The sequence below is a fragment of the Alligator mississippiensis genome, chromosome 9, assembly GCF_030867095.1.
Source record: "Alligator mississippiensis isolate rAllMis1 chromosome 9, rAllMis1, whole genome shotgun sequence".
Taxonomy (NCBI): Eukaryota; Metazoa; Chordata; order Crocodylia; family Alligatoridae; genus Alligator; species Alligator mississippiensis.
The window spans coordinates 16,594,169-16,614,742 of record NC_081832.1 but is presented as its reverse complement, the minus strand read 5'-3'; the positions used below and the strand labels follow the sequence as shown (position 1 = coordinate 16,614,742).

General features: G+C 44.8%; 1 protein-coding gene across 2 annotated transcripts in view; it reads left to right on the top strand.

Moving 5' to 3' along the window:
- Positions 1 to 20,574, top strand: part of RIMS4 (regulating synaptic membrane exocytosis 4) — a 98,615-nt gene that overhangs the window by 68,983 nt on the left and 9,058 nt on the right. Inside the window, exons 3-6 of one of the 2 annotated variants that reach the window (XR_009464324.1) lie at positions 15,458 to 15,570; positions 16,189 to 16,290; positions 16,532 to 16,671; positions 18,911 to 19,182. Coding sequence is in view for 1 of the 2 variants with exons in the window: in XM_059733184.1 (XP_059589167.1) it covers positions 15,458 to 15,570; positions 16,189 to 16,290; positions 16,532 to 16,671 (355 nt within the window). In the remaining variant the exon portion in view is untranslated. The remainder of the gene's footprint in view (positions 1 to 15,457; positions 15,571 to 16,188; positions 16,291 to 16,531; positions 16,672 to 18,910; positions 19,183 to 20,574) is intronic. The other variant, XM_059733184.1, reaches the window with a different exon arrangement.

The window sequence follows — 20,574 nt, the reverse complement described above, 5'->3', positions numbered from 1 at the left end:
TTTTCCTTCCCTGCACAGTAGGCAGATAGGTTTGTTGTCAATGCTTTTTAATATCCTTATTGTTATGAACTGAAGTGGATGCCCATTACTATTTACAAAGCTGCCTTTGAAAGACATCTTAGGGTTGATTATTGGGAATAAAATTGCAAGTCTTGATGCTTATTGTATATTACTCTGTTGAAGCGATGTCCAGGAAGCAGGGTTCAAATTACACTTTGACGCTTGGTGGGGAGTCTGCAAAAAAAAAACTGGGCTGCCCATCATGATGCCCTCATAGAATCTGAGACATGCCCCACCAGGTTATCATTTTCAAATCTTATAGGGGAGCTCTGGTCTCTTATGGAGGAGCTCAGCCTCCCCACGCTCCCCTGTCATTTGAACCCTGCAGGAAATATGCCAGAAGCAAGGATTTCTGTGGATGAAATGTATTGCATGACTGGATACAAACAGATGTTGCATTTGTCTCTGTGTTTGGCCCACAGATTAGGTCTGGTTTAGATGTGGTACTGGAGTCTGAATTAAAATCCAGTATCAGATACCAGCTTTGGCTTCTCCCTGTTCTATCTACCTACCTCTTGACTGTATTTCTAAAGCATCCTCCACTGTTCTCCACTACATCTGGCATAGTCCAAAGGCTCTCTAAAATAATAGTTAACACTGTGTGATAAAGAAGTACAGATTTTCAAGAAAAACAAACTTTCTCTAATGGTTGCATAGCTTTCTGTAATGTTATAAGTAAGGGCACAACTGGGAAAGCATCCTTTATGTGTATCCAGGACAGAAACATTAATTAGGAGCTGCCTCTGGGGCAGAATCAAAGTGCAATGTAGCTTATCTCTTCTGTGAGTACCTGTCATTGGGGAAATATTCCTGTCACCCTCTCTCAGACATGTGGCTCTGAGACATGCCTCCACTATATAATTCAGAGGATTAGAGATGAAGTTCTGTTCCTTTAACAGTGCAAGGTGAGAAGCTGTTCTCTACGCAGGGAAGGACTCTTTCCTCTTACACTGACGTTGCTTGACCTCTTGGGAAGGTTGAACAATACTTTGGAGCATTTGTGGAATATCCTGGCCTGTCTTGGATACCTTGGTTAGGTTTTGATAGAGAGAAGGTCCTCTTCCAAAGAAAATATTAAACTTAGCTAAATGCCACTGCACTACGAAGGCAAAGGTTGTGTAACTATAAACTCAACAGAGAAAAATATAGTTCTTTTCAACCAATCCTCACACATTAGGATTAGTATAACATAAGATAATAGAACCTCTTTTTCTCAAATAGCAAGTCAGAATACTGCCCGGGAGGTGTGACAGCCTATCCCCCTGCTTCTATAGGAAGGAAATAACTGTGTCTTACATGGTGGGTTTTTTTGCCTAGCTAAGCTACTGAACTCCAACAGAACCTCCTTAGGAATCAGCAGTTATAACTTATCAGTCAAAATCACAAGTGACAAGCAAACAGGGTGGAACATACAAAGAGCAAACAGGCCTGCGCTCTCTAGGAATATGCTCCATTTTGTGAGGGAGTTACACTTTCTTTTCCTCTTTTCCTTAGCAAAGAAGGGAAGCAGGGGAGTAGTTTGGAGAGGCAGAAATTTAGATGCTGCTACACCAAACCCCTGCTGGCCTTTTTTGCAGCCCTGAGAACACAACCGTAGTGAGAAAAATTACAATTCATATGATTACATTAGCCCTGGCAGTTTTTTTTTTCCTTTTTATCGCTTGATTTCTTACGCTACTGATGGAATGAGGTCAGACACAGCATTAGCCTCTGGCCTTCAAGAAGCCACTTTTTAACACTCAAAAGATCGCCCACAGCTTTCCAGCCTTAAGTACAACAGATATTTGATGTGAGAAGCCTACAAATTCCATTTTCCCCAGCTTACCTTCTCTAACCTTCCTCAAAGTGAGGACCCACTGGAAGATTGGCCAAAGACAACACATTTTTCTTCAACAGCATCCAATCTTTATGTGAATTTGTGGGGTTCTGATTTTTTGAAGATGGCAAGAACTGTTCCATTTTGAAGAACAGGTTAGTCTGCTCCTTTTCATATATATTCAACTTACTGGACATTTGCCTGGTAACAATTACTCGATTTCAGATGCAATAGAATTATAATGGAAGATTTTTTCAATAATGTACATTTTGGAATGACATTGTTGTTAGTGTGAATTAAATGTGAACACTGATGGGTATGAAAGCTAGATGATTTAATTTAAAGCTATGTTATATAGGATATTGTTCTCTTAAAATAGCGGGAGTGGATATTCTAGAAAATATATTCCAAAGCTTCTCAAAGCCTGAAAGATACTGAGGATTATTTGATATTAAAGAAGTTTCTCCTGTAGTCTGAGCTCATGTAATGTGCTTATAATGACCTTTACAACATCAGTGCAGCCTTCTATGTTTTACTTTTTGTTATGCTAAAAAAATCAATGATTCGGTCTTTGTACTGCACAATAGTTATACAAGTACTAAAGAGTATTTTCAAATAACTGTAAAGGAAAATTTTCAGAAATATGCACTTTGAAATCTATATAAAAGGAAGGTTACCCATTTCAGTGTGTTGCTAACCTTAAGGCTCATGAACACACTGAGCATGATGCAGTGGATCAGAAACTGGCTTGGGTGTAGCTTGCAGAATTAATGCCTTGGGCTTTAATAAAAAATAAGAACATTCAGGAGTAGGCCGGACCCCTCCATGCCTTGTGCCCTGTGATGTCTGGGTTTTGCTCCACCTGGTTAAAGTGATGTTGTGTGACATTCAGGATATAACAGCTCATTGACTGCTATATGACTTCAGACAGTCAACTACATTTCTTCTGGAAAATAGGGCATGAGGACAAAATGGACCTGGGACAAAAGATTTCTGGCTCCAAAAATCTATAATGTGAACACTTGGGCTAGGGACAGATATTCAAAGAGCTGGAGCCTGAATTGATTCAATCTTTGCAGGTTAATCTAATCTTCCTAGATTGAACTGATTGAACTGGGGTCTTGCTGGCCGGCCTCTGGCCCAGCACCCGCCCAGCCACTGGAGCAGTGAGAGGGGAGTGACCATGATGGGGACAGCAGCCCCTGCCATGGTTTCCCAGAGTGCAAGCCCATTCCCATCGGAGGAATCCCCGCCCCGCAGCGCAGCCCCTGGTTGGCAAGGGGCTCATACTCCCTGGACAGCATGACAGGGGCTGATGCCCCCATCAGGACCCCTGCTCCCTCTTTGCTCCAGCAGCTCGGTGGGGGCATGGCCAGAGGCTGGCTAGCAGGGCCCTTTAGGCTGGGGGGTGGGGAGGGGCAGGAAGCGGGGTTATTCCCTCCTTCCTCCAGCATCTGGTGGAGGTGGGTGGGGGGGAGCTTATTCCACTGCTTGCCCCAAGCAGGGAATGTGTGGTGGCATCAGCAGTCAGGACGCACAGATCCAGCTGCAGTCCCCCAGGGAGCAGTGGGGGTGAGAAGGAAATAACCCCTCCTCCCTGCCTCTTCTGCCTCAGGGGGCCATCCTGGTCAGCATCTGGCCACACCCAGCTCTGCTGCTGCAGCAACAAGTGGGGAGTGCCCACTTGTGGATTTTGGCTCGGGTCCCTGCTGGTAGGACAGGAAGGGGGGAATTAAACCCCTCCGTGACCATTTTAGCCCAGGCTACTGCCAGGGCTGGCCATGACTCCACCACTGGATCAGCCAATAGAGAAATGCAAGTTGTTGGTAGTGGGACAAAGGAGGGAGGGGGGAATAAATTTCTTCCCTGCTCCCTTCTGGGGCCAGCATCTGGCTAGGCCCCTACCCCTCCCTGTCTCTGCTCCAGCTGGGGAGCAGAGGGCCATTCCTCTTCCGCTGGAGCAGAGAACACAGCCCAGCCCAGAGAGCATTCTGGGGGACTTTGGTTTAACTTAAACCAGGAAGAGGTTTGAGACGGGCATTGCATAAATCAGTTTGAGATCAATCAGTTAAGTCTGATACTACATTCAACCAGGTTTATCTCAAACCGGTTTCGGCCATTTTGAAACTAGTTTATGTGCACTGAGCTTCTGTTCTGTTACAGGTTTAAACCAGTTTCTGATCACTTAAACTGGTTTGTATGTAATGTCTTTCCCTAGTCTTGTAGGCTTGCTTGTTTTTGCTGCCAACCACTGGGATGATTAGGTTGCAGAAAGCTAAGGTGATTTTTCTCACCTTAGTAAAGCTTAGCAGGTGGCAAGTAATGGAAGGCATAGAAAAGTGTTTCTGTAATATATGAATAAATTAGCAAGCCTGTCCAGCAAAAAGCCTTCTTGTTGTTTGGCAAGGTTTCTGTATAAAGTACCCCTCATACTTCCCATTCCTAGAACAAAATATTCCCAGACAATATTGGCAATTGACTTCATGATATGATATGGACTTATCTCTTACATGTCCGAAAAATGGACTTTAAACCACTGATGCGGTTTTTTTTAATTGTTCCTTCCTTGCATAAGACTATATTATACTTGGGAACAGCAATGACAAATAATCATCAGGCAATACTGACAGAAATCATTAAACTAATGACAGCTTTTAGACTGAAAGATACTTGTTTTTGGCTGATTTACTATGAAGTGAGAGCAGGTAGAGGAAAAGGGAAGAAGAGTGTATACTGATGTGAGTGATGATAAAATGTCCTTTTCAGTGGTGGGTGGGGAAAGACTTAGAGCTTTCTTCTTGGTCGGAACCACCATTGCCGTCTGCCTTCATATAAGGATTGCTAGAGCATCTTACCCTACCGAAGTGACATTGGCTTTGGATGTAGTAAATTAGTCTATAAGGTAATATCACAGGCTGCATTCCCAGATAACTCCAGGCCATCGCCTTTCAGTGCATGCTCTCATCATTCAGTATCCAGCACAAAGTGACTCGTGAAGGTTATACCTCAAATGAAATAGATGCCCTAATTTTCTCACCAGCTTGTCCTGGCAAGAGATAATCATTGCTTTATACTCTGATTCTTTCTTTAAAAGGAAATACATTCCTGTCTGCCCAGGTGATGGGAGGTTAGTACAGTTCAGACTCCAGAGAACTCAGAAACTCAGCAGTTGATGACTAATAAAGGCAAAGGGAAGCACTCTGTAATATCTGATGAAATTGGCAAGCCTAATATAAATTTTATATTATTATAAAATAATGTATCTTATTTGCTGGATCTTCTCTTTCAAGTTTAGACAAGTGTGCCTGTGAGAAGATGCCCTTTGAACATGTGATTTCCAGAGGATTAATAATCATGAAACTCATGCCAAGGAAATGGCAAAAATCAGTTGGTCATTGGAGGTAGCATTCTCACATCATTGGAGCAGACTTGCATTCAGTATTATTAAAAATACTTCGGGGTGATCCCATAACAATTTGTTTAATAACATGGTTTAAGCCAGACAACTTCTTGTACGGATTTTACTGGATGGTATTTTTACTGTTTGTGATAAAAGCCATACATTAGAACTTAAAATACAAATAAAGTATTCTGCATTACTGAGAAGCAGGCAGAACATCATCTTACAGGAAGTGTTGCAGGAAGTACTGGAGTAGTTGGGGAGATAGCTGAAGATCAACATTGAAGTGCAGTGGCAGATCTGATTGGAAAGGAGGAGCAGGCCTGAAATAGCAAAGAATATTACATTACAATGACTGGAGATTCATTGCTTTTAAACACTGTTGTGATGAGGGTTTATAGAAAATTTTAGATATATGAAGTAGTGCTTCCTAGTAAAGAAACGGTATTCAGGCTACCTTTCTGACAGACACACAATAATTGTCTGGACACATTCCAAATGCTGTAACCTAGTGGTACTTTCAAACTCATATAATAATAATGGATCCAGTACTGATAGCTAACCAAAGACATTTTGCATCCTGTGAAGCTGACATATATTTATTTACCTGGCCATTAAATTATTTCGAATTAGAAGAGCTGATTCATGGAATACCATAATGACCAGTTTTATTACATACAATGTTCCAGCTTCCTGGTGACTGAGATGTAGGGTGGAATCACTGAAATCCTTTTCCACACCTCAGACAAAGTAGCATGATCACTTTTGAGGATGACTTTTCTCCTTTCCCTAGGACAAAGGATGCATATTCTGCTGTCCGTTGCTATTGAAGACAGAAGGATAAAGCTGACCCATGTTCTAACTGAAACTATGAAGAAAAGGTTTATTAACTCAACTGTAAACTAGTATAAACTGAATGTATTCTGTTTTGTAGCCATATTCAGGCAACATGCTTATCACTGACAATTGACATATTAAGGGAAAGAGGGAGGCAGGCTGTCTCTTGAGAAATATTATGTATGGAGAAGATAAGTTTCACAGCCCCAGCACCATTGTGTCTCGAACAAGGGCCATATCAGGAGCAAGGGTTCTTTATTACATATACTTACCATACACAACAGAAATGCATGCTTTTTGAGAAATTCTCTGTAGTCAGTGCAAAATATTAATATCCAAAGCCACTATGGAAAACACATTCTGTATTTTCTCCAAGTAATATTTTACTTGCATTTAAGGTTTCGAGTTGATAGCAAGTCCCCCTGTGCATGTAGTATGTGTAAATAAATCCTGGAAAAGTACAGAATAAAATGCCATCTGAAACTAAACTGCTTCAGAATATGCCAAGAGATGACTGCCTATAATCTAAATAGTTCAGAAGTTGTCTCCTCAACTAGCTTGTCTATCATTTGTACCAGATTCCCTGATCTTCCACAGCATCACTCTAATTGTGTGGTGCTCTGACTTCATGGTTCCACTAGTTTGAGGCCAGTGGAAGATGATGAAGAAGTGGATGCCAGGCCTGCTCTTTTACTCCCATCTCTTGATTTAAAATCAGACCAGCTCTTCTGGCTCTTCAGAGCTCACTTAATCAGCTACTATCATTTGAATTAATTTTTTTTTTATTGTTTTAAACCAAGTAAGTGATGACTGGTGGCTAAATGGGAACAGATTCTGTGTCTTGAAAGCCCTAATTATGTGGGATGGTGTACCTCCTTTTCCACCATTGGACAAAGTCCAAGTATAAGGATACATTGCCTTTATGGAATACCCCACTTACTGGGGGTTCCCTGGTTATAACGGTTCTCCATTTCAGCCCAGGGCACAGGAAACCTAGTCAGGATGTGTTGCATTATAACTCTTCTGTGCTTGGCATAGCTGCAAGGATAAGGCAATTACAAGCTGGTGCAATTCACAGCACCCCTCTGGTTGCTCTATGTCATGGAGGAGGCTCTGCAAGCCTCTGACAAAGGACTGAATTAGGGAGGCTCCAGTGTGTTATACTCGTAGTCAGTGAGTAACAATTAGGGGTGCTTATACAAGGGGTGGAAAGAAAGAGCCAGGATATATGATCTGCAAGGTCTCTGCAAGATAAAAACTGCTGGCACTTGCATTAACATAATGACAGCACCTGGCACACAAGATCCCAGAAGTGTTTTTAAAATAGATTTGAAAAGAGGTCACAAGCTCCACATGGCCAAGAAGAGAAAGTAATGATATGTTTTCCCTAAAAGTGGCTGTCCTGGGATGCATTCAGCATACTAATGCACAACACACCATAGATGGAGGAAAGGAGAGAAAAAGCAGTCACATGCACAAGTCATCCAATACTGCAGATTTTCTTCAAGCCACTCTTTATTGAAGCTGGCATGAAGTAGTCATTCAGACCACTCTTATTCCTCAAACCAGCTTCCAAAAAGCAGTTCAGGATGATCTGAACATATTTGATGGGCCTAGCAAAGAAAGAATTGCCTTTTGACCAACTTGTGCTTGACTGGGAAGGGCACAAAACAGACTGCCTTATGCTGGGCTGTGCAAAACATGTGAACACTGAGGCAAAGAGGGGGAGATTCAGACTCCATCAGTGACTGACAGAAATTTGTGGGCCATATTTAAACTGTGCTAAAGAGGGCAGACATCAGTTGCCCTCATCGCTGGTATAGGAATGTAGTCTGCAAAGACTGTTGCAAAGATTTTCATATTCAGGTAGATCCTTGCCTGTGTGAAATGTGCTATTACAGTCCTGAGTGGCATACACAGTTACTAGAACCGCACATAGAAATCATGAGCATTTGTGTGCACACACATTACTACAAAAATAACTAATTTGCACATGCACTTACTCCATTTGCTAAGCCAGTTACAGCAATTAAATGCACATGCATTCTATACCTAACTTCTTTGCAGATCTGTCTACGAAGATGATAATGCTGCCTGGCATTGTAGGAACATGGAACATTGTGCTTTAAGTAGCATGGTCTCAACCTGTGTCCATACGATCTTGTCTCCCTCTAGTGGGTGCTCCAGTAGCTGTAATGACAGCTGTTTACTGTAAGTGAATGAGATTTAGCTGTTTTGGGGTTTGTCTATATTGCAGTCGCAGTGACATCAGTCTGGCCATAGAGCCCTGCAATTTGGTGTTGGCTAATTTTCTTTGCTTTTCCAGAGGTTTTGTAGTCTGCACTAAGCTTTGTGCCATTGTGTGCTCGCTGTCAATACCTGAACTAGCTAATTTAAAGTGAGCTCAGTTTTGTCTACGCAACAGTGCGATCACTACAGTATAGACTTACCTTAGATCAGTGGGGGCTGAATTTACTAGCAGGCATGCCATAAAGTGAGCGCTGCTCCCTCCCTAAGCGCTAGTCCAATCCCCCTCTCCTGCTCAACCAGTTACTCTGTTCTCTCCTCCCTGCTCTGTCTGCCACTCTGTTCCCTACTAGGCCTGTGCGAAGGGGCTAGTATTTGCTTTGGATTCAGCCGATTCGGGGGACAGTGATTTGATTCGGTGATTAGAATCACTGTCCTGATTCTATTCAGCCGAATCTGATTCGCAGGTTTGGCTGCTGCCGAATCTCCAAATCAGCCAGGCCAGGCCCCTCCCCCAGCCCAGCAATGGCTGCCCCGCCTGCCCCAGCTCCCAGCACCTGGGGGGAAAAAAGCCCCAGCTCAGCAGGTGCTGACAGGCTGGGGGGTGATCCCCACTGCCCCCCAGTGGGGGGCTCTGCACAAGCCCCCAAAGGCTCCCCGCTCCCGCTCTGACGGGTGCCCTGCCCAGGCCAGCTCCGGCCTTTTAAGAAAAAAAACCCTGAAGTAACCCTGGGACTCACTGCTCCTGCCGGCAAGGGTGATCCCTGCTGCCCCACGCCATGTGGGGGCTCTGCAGGAGCCCCCAAAGCCCCAAGGCTGCACCAGGAGTGGCGAGTCCTGGGGCTTTTCTTGGCTTCTTTTTCTTAAAGGGCCAGAGCCCCAGCAGGTGGAGCAGCTGTGTGTGGGGGGGGGCCGGCGGGGGAGCAAGGGAGGGGTCAAGGGGGCTCCCCATGCAGCATGGGCAGCGGGGATCGCCCCCCTGTCCAGAAGCACCCGATGAGCCCCGGGGCTTTTTTTTTAAAAGCTGGGGCAGGCGGGGGCAGCCATGGGGGACTGGGGGAGTGGGCAGGGGTTGGGGTGGCTGGCAGGGGTCCCCCTTTAGTCCCCTCCCCCAGGCCTCCTCCACCGCCTCTAGTACTTACCAGCTCAGAGTGGCTGTAGCTCCGTGCTGCAGCCACCAGGGACTGCCCGAATCATTGAAGCTCTCCAAATCTTTGCCGAAGATTCAGAGAGCTTTGAATCGCGTCGGACCTTTAAATTGGTCCCCTGATTTGATTCGGATTTGGAGATTCGGCCACCGGATCAGGCTGAATCTCCTCTGAATCGAATTGCCACCCGAAGTGTCACACAGCCCTACTCCCTGCCAGATCTCCTGTGTCACAAAAAGGGTCTGTGTATGCCACTTGTGGCATGTGTGCTGCAGGTTGGCCACCCCTGCCTCTGACTTTTCTGTTGACTTACAGTTAGACACACCAAATGGTAGAGGTTTGTGTTGAAGACCCCAGCATCAATGCTGACTAATATTCCTGATGTTTTTCTGCACGTAGCCTTGGTTTGTTCTGGTTCATCTCCCTTCTCTTGAAGACTGTTGCAGCCAAGAGTTCTGTTAAGTCCTTGAGCAGGACTGCACACGGGGTAACCCCATCAGTATAGCACAGCTCAACATCTGCCCAGCAGGTGCTGCTTCCCAGGCCTGATGGTGTACCTACCTGTATGCCAGTGAAGGAATCAAGTTCCATTCACTCCAATCTCATTAAAAGGCAGTCATAACCAAAGGAGCCAGTTCAGGGTTGGAGCAAAAGGCCATGAAAGAGGCAAAGCATCCCCCTTTTTTGTCACAGGACTGGAATGCAGCTTCATCTCTTGTATTGTTCATCCAAAGACTAGTCTTTTTCTTCCAGTCTTGTGAAAGTGCTGACAAATGATACCTGTTAATCTTTTTTATATACTGTTCCTTGTCAGGAAGAGCAGGTGCTGTGGCAACACCTCCATTCTTCCTGGCCCCAGGGACCTCACTCATTATAGCAGCCACAGTTTTGAGTCAACTGAGAAATGCGGCCTCCCTTACTCCTAACAGCTGTTTTTAGCAGTTTCTTCACTTGTTGGGCTGAGCAGCAAAGAAAAAAATCAACACATTATTTGGCGATGGACAAACAATGGTATTTTCTTGTATCTAAATTAAGAGGGGATTTTCATGCAGTGAATGATACCTGAATTTTGAATATCAAATGGAAACAAAAGAATCCTGATGGGTCCATTTTATAAATAGTATGACAATAAAGCTGGAGCTGCTGCCTCCCAAGAAAATGGAATGATGAACTAACCATGCCCTGTTCTGCGTGAAGCCCACAGGCTAAGAAAGGGAAAGGGTGCAACATGTGTAGAGGATATAGAAGGGAAGGTGACTTTAAGACTCTATATACCCACTCTGCTGGATTTGAGAGGAGAAAAAGTGATGCCAGAGCTGAGGCCTATTCAGCAATGGGATCATAAAGGTGTTTCAGGATCATTCCTGTCTGTGTGAAAACCATCTGTTGGCTGTAGCCCAAGATGGAGTTTCTTCTTTCATGTGAAGCTGACCCATTTGTGAACCTGTGTTCCTGCCAATGCTCCCAATGTGTAATAATTTAGTTGGAGAAACTATAGCTGAATCAAGGGCAGGGGGAGAGAAACAGTCGGATTTTGTCAAACAACTGGCAGGAAAGTCATCTGCCAAGTGCACTGTGTACTGTGAGGTAGCAAATAAGAGGGAGAGAGAACTCCGAGGAACAGTGAGCCTGAATTTTAAAGACCTGATTGATGTCTTGAGCTGTCTGCCTGCAATTGTGTCTGCTCTCAGGGTTAGAAGGAGGAACTGAGTGAAGCAAAGCATTTTTAAAATGCTCCATCCTACAGATTTTTAGAATGATGCTGCAAGGCAGCCCTGCCACATACTACAAAATAGACCTGGTACATATGAGCAAATGGATATGGCTCCAGCTCTGTCGTGGTTCTTCAGTTCAGAACCTAAGTAGGTCACCCAGACCTTCTCTGTCTGAGGGTGCAGGTCTCCAGCTAAACCATTTTAATTTGCTTCACAAACCTGGATTTGAGAGCTCCAGGTGACCATTCTCCCCTGAGATCACAGATGCTGCAATCCCACTGCTGTGTTTAGAATCTGTGCACAGTCTTCCCAGAAGCTGCAGTTCAAGCTGAATCCTGAGAAAGGAAGGGGTTTGTTCTCATTTATCTCAGCCTAACATCTGGCATCATTTTGGGGTGTTTTTATTTTCCAAATGTCAGCAAAGCTTCTCAAGTTACCATTTAAGCAACTGAGTTTCTACAGCTCAATGAGCTAACTTTTTGAAGGCCCTTACTTTAGCTGATATGGTTAATGGCTGGTTGCAAATCTTTTTTTTTCCTCGGGCTTGATAACTTTCCAGAGAGCTATATTTTCTCCTCTCCTCTCTCCACAGAGAAAGAGTGGCTGTTCATGAGGTTTCATGTTGCTTTCCCAATCGGGAGTTAGGCTTTTCGTCCCAGGATTTTTGGCAACATCTAAATTGCAGTGTTCAGAAATCACTTGGAGCCAAGGAGGCTGACAGATGTCTGGTTCCTGCAGCATGTGTGTTCCAATAGCATGGCATAACATGAGCCTCTGCACAGCAAAACATAGCCCAGAACCTCTCAGAGACACTACTGCTTCCCCCACAGAACAGAACAACACTTAGCAAGTCCTTGGTGAAGGTACTTGGTGAAGATACTCACCTGCAAGGGCTGAGTATAGTATCTTACTGCTGTGGATAGCCTTGTTGGCTTTAATGGTACTGTCCAGGGCCAGCAGAAGGATCTTAGGGTCCCAGAACATTCCTATAACTAATCAATTCACTATTTCATAGGAGATAGGCAGAAATGCAGGCTCAGCCTCAGCCAAGAGGACAAAGGCTAGGGCAGCATGGCACTCAGACAGCTCCAGTTTAGGTAGGGTGGGTTGGGGGCAGCGGCCACTGAGGGGGAGCAAGTAGTTTCTGGGCAGTGAGTGGAAAGCTTGCTAAAGATTCGAGAACTGCAGAGAAGGTAGCTTACATGGCAGGAGGTCCTGGATTACTCCTGAACAGCAGAAACAACAGATAGAAGAGAGGGCTCTGGATCCTCCAGTTTCTGTAACACCAGGGGCTGGAATATGTCTAGGCTGCTGACTGAGCCGTGGCCAGTTTGGTGTTGGGAACCTCTCCCATTTCCACAAGACAGTCTATCATGCAGTTTATTTGCCTTCTCCCTACATGATCAGAATCATGGGCAGACCTTTGTCTCATGATGGGACTCCCAACCCTGAGTCCCTAGTCCTGTGCGTGCAACAGCTGCCATTTTACTCCCAGTACCATTTACTGTGTCTGTACAGGACTGGACCCAATACAGATTTAGCATATCTATCCTATTCTCTGCTCACTGCAGCACTAACCTGGAAAAGTGCTGTATCAGAGCAGAGCAAACAAATTCCAGACTCCAGCATACTTGGGAAAAGAAAGCCGGGGAATACTGTTGCAGCAGGCTTACCTTTTTGGAGCTTGGGTTGAGTCTCAGGATTGAGGGTCTGCTGTTTGATTGGTGGAGCCCGCCCACTAATCTGGAGGCAGCACAAGGGAAGCAATGCCCCACCCTTTTCCAAAGGGAGGGGGGCAAGGAGCAGCTGGACCTGGATGGAAACTGCACCAGCCAGGTCCGGAGAACTTTGGGGGTGGAGCCCGTGAAGAGGATAAAAGGGGAGCGTGCTCAGCAGGCTGGAGAAGAGATGCAGGGAGGGACTTAAGAAGCGCGGAGTGAGAAAAGCTGGGGAGCTCTTCCCCTGCAGGCAATAGGCCCAAGGCTCGTGAAGCCACTACTGGAGGAGCAGCCTTGGGAGCGGTGCAAGACTGCTTGGGCTATGGACGGTGCCCAGGGATGGTGCATGGAGACCCAGCCCTGGGAGCAGCATGAGACCACTCGTGCCCATCACAGCGCACAGTTTGGTGTGCAGAGTCCAGGCTTTGGGAGTTGCAAGTGGCAGTTTGAGCCTTCAACCCCAGCAGGTGTCTGGGCGTCATGGTGCGCATTTCAGCACATAGCGTTAGGGCTCTGGGAGCCGTGAGCAGTAGCTCAAGCCTGCAACCCTGGAGGGCTGGCAGGTCCCACGGTGCACAGTGCATCGCATGGACCCAGGCCCTGGGAGCTACAGCAGGGAGGCATAGGCCCATAACTCTGGCAGGTGGCCAGGCAGGGAGGCATGCGAGTGGTGCATGGAGAGCCGGCCCTGGGAGCAGCTCGAGGCTGCTCAGGTTAGCCCCAGCTCTGGGCCAGATAACCAGAGCCCCGCAGTGTGGCTCAGCATTAAACTAGAAGAGCCCTGGGGCCCTGAGCAGGGCCCGGGAAGGGGAAAGACCCCTGGCGTGAGGCTGGGGAACTGGAGCCAGTGAGGGCTTAGCTCCCTTAGGAGCTCCCTGAGTGCCCAACGCAGGGCACAGGGCCCAGAAGGAAGAACCCTCAACTTCAGGCCAATGGCTCCAGGAGGCCTGAGATGGTGTGGGGACACAGAGGCCAGATCGATAGCCCCCAGAGGAAGGACTGTGAATTACTGTCTGTTTGTGAGGTCAGAGATGCTCATTCAGTTACATGTGTACTATTACATGTATTACGAGTTATTGTGGTAGCACTCACTGTGGCTTGTTTGGTTAAGTTCTTACTCATAAGAAGAAAAAATACTCCCAGCAGGCTGATGACTGGTCTGCAAATAGCTAATAAGAGGTGAAACCTTAACCTAAAATTAACACCCTTCTAAGTAAATGGAAATTTTAAAAATCATCCTTCAAATATAAATGATTTACATTTGTGACTGACTAAACGATGCATGTAAGTGAAGTCCTCAGCCCTGAGTTACTGTCCCTTAGTTCCTTTTTTAACTTGATTTGTTCTGAGTTGAGATATAAGCATTTGTGAATATTTGGCCCTTATCACAGATTTGTAAGAAACTGATTTTAAGAAGCAGTGAGCTGTATTGTGAAGCTGCTAAGGTATGTCCCTTTCAGGGATGTGTGAAAAAGTGTAAGGGATTCATAATTATCTGACATTCATGTGCAGAGAAGATTGTTCAAAAAAAGTATAACCAGACTAGGAATGTATGGGATGCAAATCAGGCCTTATCTACCAGGGCTCCATAGGCAACTGTCAGTGGTGCTGGCAGAAAGTCTGAGTGCAAAGACAGCACACCAGCATAAGCCTTGATTTGTACCCATGCAGGTCACACTGGCTTGCCCTATGTCCATGTTATATGTTTTTGCCAGGGGCTAAAAACTGCAGGACAGCCTCAGGTGCCTTACAAATAGATCCTGATCACAAATCTGCCTTCTTTAGCAGCTCCATTTTTTTGCTGCAGTAATATATGGCCCACACTCCATCTGGGGTTTGAGGGCACCATCTGTGAGTTCTGTGCATGCATTTTAGGATTCAGGCTTCATTCTTGAGGTCGTGTCAGATGCCTTTACTGAATAAAAACAGGATGGTGCATTTGATTAATGCTACAAAATGTACTTTTTTCACCACTCTGGGCCCCTCTGGGTCAAAAAAAAGGTATATTGCTTTGGGGTGGGTGTGCATGGGCTTGCACTTGCCATGACTTTTGCAAAATAAATGTAGAATTCAGTTATTTGGCTATGTTTTTTTTGGTACCTCCCACCCCCAACTTTACATTTAACCCACGCTCCAAAAGATGGACAATCACCAGGAAACAAATTGCAAGTTGACCCAGAGGCTGTCCAAGTTTTAATGCTAATGAAGGGGTTGAAGGGAAGCCCCTAACCCTGACCGAGAAGGGTGGGGTTTTTGTCCCCTAGGTTCTTAATCACAGAAAAACAAATGTTGCAGTAATGGCATTGGCTAACTGCTCCAGCCTTAATAAGTTGCAGGGGAAGGGGATTTTAGATGGATCACGTGTAGCTAGACTGCATGGAAACCAATGGGTTCTGAAAGTGCAATGTCTATGTTGATAGCATCCATTTTAGGCGTATAGTAGAGCAGGCTGTTTAATCACAAGGTCATTTTAAAGCACTAAACTAATGAGTTGCCAAAATCAATTTCTCTTGCAGCCTGAATTTCAGTGGAGTCCATCTGGCATCTGCTGGGCAGTTTAGTGACTTCCTGGGGAGTATGGGTCCTGCACAATTTGTTGGTCGTCAGACCTTGGCCACCACCTCCATGGGTAAGGAATATAAAGGCATAAGTTAGTTTACAATGAATACTGCATGTACTGTTCCCACAAGCCACCCCCTAATCTGCTCAGCACCTGCTCTTTTTTAGGTTAAATAAAATGTGCTTGGCTGTTAGGTTTTGGTGATTAGCGTCTTACTGTTTTACTGCTACATTAGCAATATCTTTCCTTATTCCTACAATGTCCTTCAAGTATGAAAGGCCTGACCTAGATTTACTGTGCATCCAGCCAGTGTATCCTGTGCATCTTCATAATTCTCTGATTCTCTGAAGCATGTAAACTCCCTAAGGATTTTCTTATGGTGCATCAAAATTCCATTTTCAAAAGCATGAATGTAATTCTAGGTGCCTCTGTTTTGGACAGATTAGAGGCTATATGTCACTTCGGAAACAATTAGCCTGACTGACTAGGGCTGTGATTGAAGGGCTGTAATTAGAGGCCACTTTTGCAAATGTGGGCTTGAATCACCACTGAGTTACTTCAGAGTAATGCAGGAGAAATCAGGCACTTGGACCTATATTTTTATTAAGTGGTCTGTTAGCACTCAAACTTGTTAAAATGTGCCCTGTGTCTCTGATTCTGTCTAAATGTTTTTGGCTTGTTGTTCAGGGGATGTGGAAATTGGCTTGCAGGAGCGAAATGGACATCTAGAAGTGGATATCATACAGGCCCGAGGACTAACTCCAAAGCCTGGCTCCAAAACTCTTCCAGGTATGTGAGTGTTTTGGCCTGCTTGAAGTCACTGACAACCACCTGAACCCCTGCCTTCTGAGTTGTGTCTCAGTAGGTAGAATAACGGTCCTGACCTAGCACATTTCTACTCTATACATTTTCTTGAAAATAAGATGGAATGAACAGTGAATTCTTTGGTTGCTGCAAGATGCTGTTTTCACAGTTGACAGCAGAGAAAGCTGTATCTCGTCAACTCTGTGACTGCCTGTTTTTCTTTCAGCTGCTTACATCAAGGCTTATCTATTAGAAAATGGAGTGTGCATTGCCAAAAAGAAGACAAAAGTGGCTCGCAAATCATTAGACCCACTATACAATCAAGTGTTACTGTTTGCCGAGAGCCCGCAAGGCAAAGTATTACAGGTAAGATGAGCAGCTCTGGGAATGACAAGAACCAGGTCTTCCCCTGTCTGCACTCGGCCACTGCCATAATGTACTGAGTTTAAGAAATCGGAGTATTTGACAACAATGGGGAAAATATTTATGAATAGAAAACTTACTAAACCAAACACACTCAATCTAAACTTGATTAACACAGTATGAATAAACCCCGCTACTGAGTATAGCAGGGCATGTCTACATGAGATGTTTACTGCACAGTTGACTAATTAACTCCACAGTAAACATCTCAGCATCTACACGTGCACTCCGATTAGGGCACATGAAACCAATACATTCTGCAGCAGGGTAGCACTTGTAAATACAAGTACTATCCTGCTGTGGAGTTTTTTTGTGTGCAGCAACACATATAGATGCTGATCTGGCTGGCTGGGGTACAGGGTGCTTCAATGCTGGGGCTGCTTGCTGACTAGCCCTGCATTCAAGCACCCTCGTGCCCCAGCCAACCCCTCCTGCAGCACATTGAGCCTAGTCAAGCAGCTCTGGGTTGGCAGGCTGACCCCCAGCAAAATGTGCTATGGTAAAGGTGTACATGCAGCTGCACTCCCAGGAGCTTCCTGGAAGCAATAAACTGCAGAGAAATAAGCTTCGCAGTTTATTGCTGCCCTCTAATGGCACATGTAGATGGACCCACAGAGAACTAATATAATGATTATTTTTTCAGTTGCCCTCTATAGCTATAAACCTTGTTGTATAACACCGGCATTTGGTTGTACTAATAAAATATTCACTTTTTCCCATTGCCGGGTCTATAGTATATGAAAGAGTAGCATGCATGTGTGTAAGCTAAGGTTTTTCTTTGTTTATATAAATGAAGTTTGTAGAATCCGCCAGAACTATCTCCTGATCAAATGTCTTGTCTGCTTCCACATTTGTCTTTTACTGCCATATCCTTCCAGCTCTAAAATGCCCACTTTTAATATTTCAACAGCTTTTGGGGGAAGAAAATGGTTTTTATTGTCAATTATCCTCTACTTGTATTACATGCAATCAATCCTGGCTAATGGTTTGCTGGAAACATTGCTGTGCTGGACTTCAAGTTTCTGCTGTTTATCTCCACTGAAGGGGAGAATACTGCTACCAGATCACAGATGTAAATGAATTGATCCTGGTTCTTACTGGTTAGAAGGAGTTTTCTCTTTCAGATAGTATATGCAGGTATCTGCTGATTAATTAACTAATTAGGGATCTGATTTCCCACTTTTCCAGCCAAGTAAGGGCCATGCAAGCAACATTTTAGCAAAGGAATGAGACCTGTATTTTGATTTGCGTGGGGTTGGGTCTCGTTTAGCCTCTTCTCCTGAGACTGGTTCACAGCTGGGCTGTCATGAACACTCTGCCTCTGGGTGAATCTAACCCTGAGCTGCTTCATCTGCATTGCTCCCCTGCAACAGGGGTGTGTATGGGTCAGAGGTAGGAGTGAGGTAGCCAAACCTGGGCTACAGTAAAGATTTTTTTAATATAATCCAGGGAAAAAGGTCAGCCAGTGGAGATCGAAGTGGACCTGAATGTAGTGGGCTAATAACAGCCTTGTCTCACATAAGACACTGCCTCCATGTGGCACAGGTACTTAACTCCATGTAGAAAGAGGCAATAGTCCAGCTGCTTCTGGGGGAGACCTTCTAGATGTACAGAACATTGTCTATTCTGACTTGATCTCAGCTTCAGAAGTTCAGTTTGATTGTTGACCTTTGCCCTGGTCAGAGTTGCCCTCCGTAATGGTAAATCCTGGTTTATCCACACCCTGTGGGTGACTGGGTGTGTCATTCAATTAACCTAAGCTCCAGTTTCTGAATATTTGTGCTCAGTGCTGGTGGGTTCAGGGAAAATCACTGGGGAACCAGTAGCAAACCAAGAAAGCCACCAAAAATCTGTACTTGGAGATATTTCATGTGTAGCATTGTTAGCTATGTTGGGGGTAGGATTGTGGGAGTAGTGTGCTCTGAGCTAGGTGCTACTAAGCAGGGGGGCCAGGCACGTCCATCAGTGGCGTTGCTGTACCCAGTCCCATTTACACTGATAACTGTTTAAAACACTGTAATGCGTCACTGCAGCTTATTCAAAGAGAATAAAAAGTGGGTTACACTCTGTACCTTGCATTCACCTCAGCCAAACCACTTGACTCCAGTACCTAGCTCCCTAAATAAAGCTTTGACTTTTAATCTGGCCTGTATTTTTTCCCCCCTCCTCCTCATTGATACAGATAAGGCGGCAGCTTCAGCTTACACTGAGAGAAAGCTGCACTGTGCTGCTAACACAGGGAGTAGGGGAAGAGGAGGTTAAGAATTAGCCACAAGTCACCATTCACCTTCATCACCATCACCATGATGCTCATCCTCTCGTCTTCGGAACAAAGACCTCACTTTGAACTCGCCTGTGTCTTGAGCCAAATAGGTCATGCACAGGTTCCCAGTGTGTTTTCTGCCGATGCTGCTTGCTGTGCCTGTTTCACCCTCCATTGGTCTCCATTGTGTTGTAAGTGTGATTCAGCTTTCACCTTGGCTTGTCTTACCACTTATTTCTAGACCTTCCTCTTAGCATTCAAGCCTTCCTTCCTAGCATGTTACCCTTTCCATTCTTGTGATGACACATGCATCTTGTATCGCTAGGCCAACTTGCCAAGGCTAAGCTTCTGCCTTGTCACCGTGTGAGTAACCATGTCTCATCACCATATGGCATGTTGCACAAGATGCAGAAAACAAAGGCAATATTTACTCTTCATGCTGCCATTTAACTCTCTGCAAGCCAATGCCCCAACTTAGTTTTTCTGTTCAATACAAGCATTCTGTCTTCTCTCTGCAAGCCTCTTCTGGCCTGCTTATTTAGTCAAGCTCCACTGTAATGCCTGGAAAGAGAGAACTTCAAATGTTTATATAAACAAACACATTACCCCCCTGAACAACCATGAGATCTGCATGGATATCAGGGTAGGGGATGTGCCATGCTAAGTGCTCAACAAATTCCTTTATCTGTCACCAGAGGCAAAGACTTTTGTGGGTGATGTCTTTTATTGGACCAGTTGCATGGTTGGGATAAAGTTAGACAAGCTTTTAAATGCAAAGCTTTCTTCATCAGGTCACCCTCATTTATCTGTCACCCTCATTCATATTGCATAGGACCTTGTACCATGAGTAGTTCCACCAATTATAGTGGGAGTAGTCATGGTACGGCTTCCTGTGAGTAAGTATATCACATCTGCCTCTCGTTTTAGCAGATGAAAAAAGAGCTTGAAATCGCCACCTCCTCTCCTCCCAAGATTCTTTTGATTTAAAAAAAGGCATCAATTACTTAATGGTTTGAAGGAGAAATATACTTCTGGTACCAGTGTAGTTGGGATTCTGGCCAATGCAATATTATAAGAGAAATAGAAAAGATGGGTCCAGGTTTCACATTCTGATTTGCATCCATTATTGTCATTGAAAACATATTAGAACCTATAGATTCCCAAAATAACAGAGGCTGCATTGTGGCCAAGTACAGATATGCAGTAAGAAATCCAAAGAGTTTACATTTGCAAAACATACCACATGTTGGAACCCCTTCACTTGCACAAGGGATCTCTGAAGGGAACATGCCCCTATTCAAGCAGAAGGGTCTGCCTCTGCAGATCAGCATGTAGAACGATGGTCTAAACAGAGAAGGCAAACTAGGGAAGGAAAAAAGCCATACTGTTATCCCCATTTTATAGATGGGGACTTCATGCGTGCCCCTTTTCTAGTGCTGCAGCATTTGTTGCACACACTACAGGAGCATGTTTAATAAATACACATGCACATGCTTCTGTGTATGTGCAGACATGCTTATTTTTAATTAATAAAACAATTACTATTTTTAGGATGCATAACACTACCTCAAAACAAACAAACA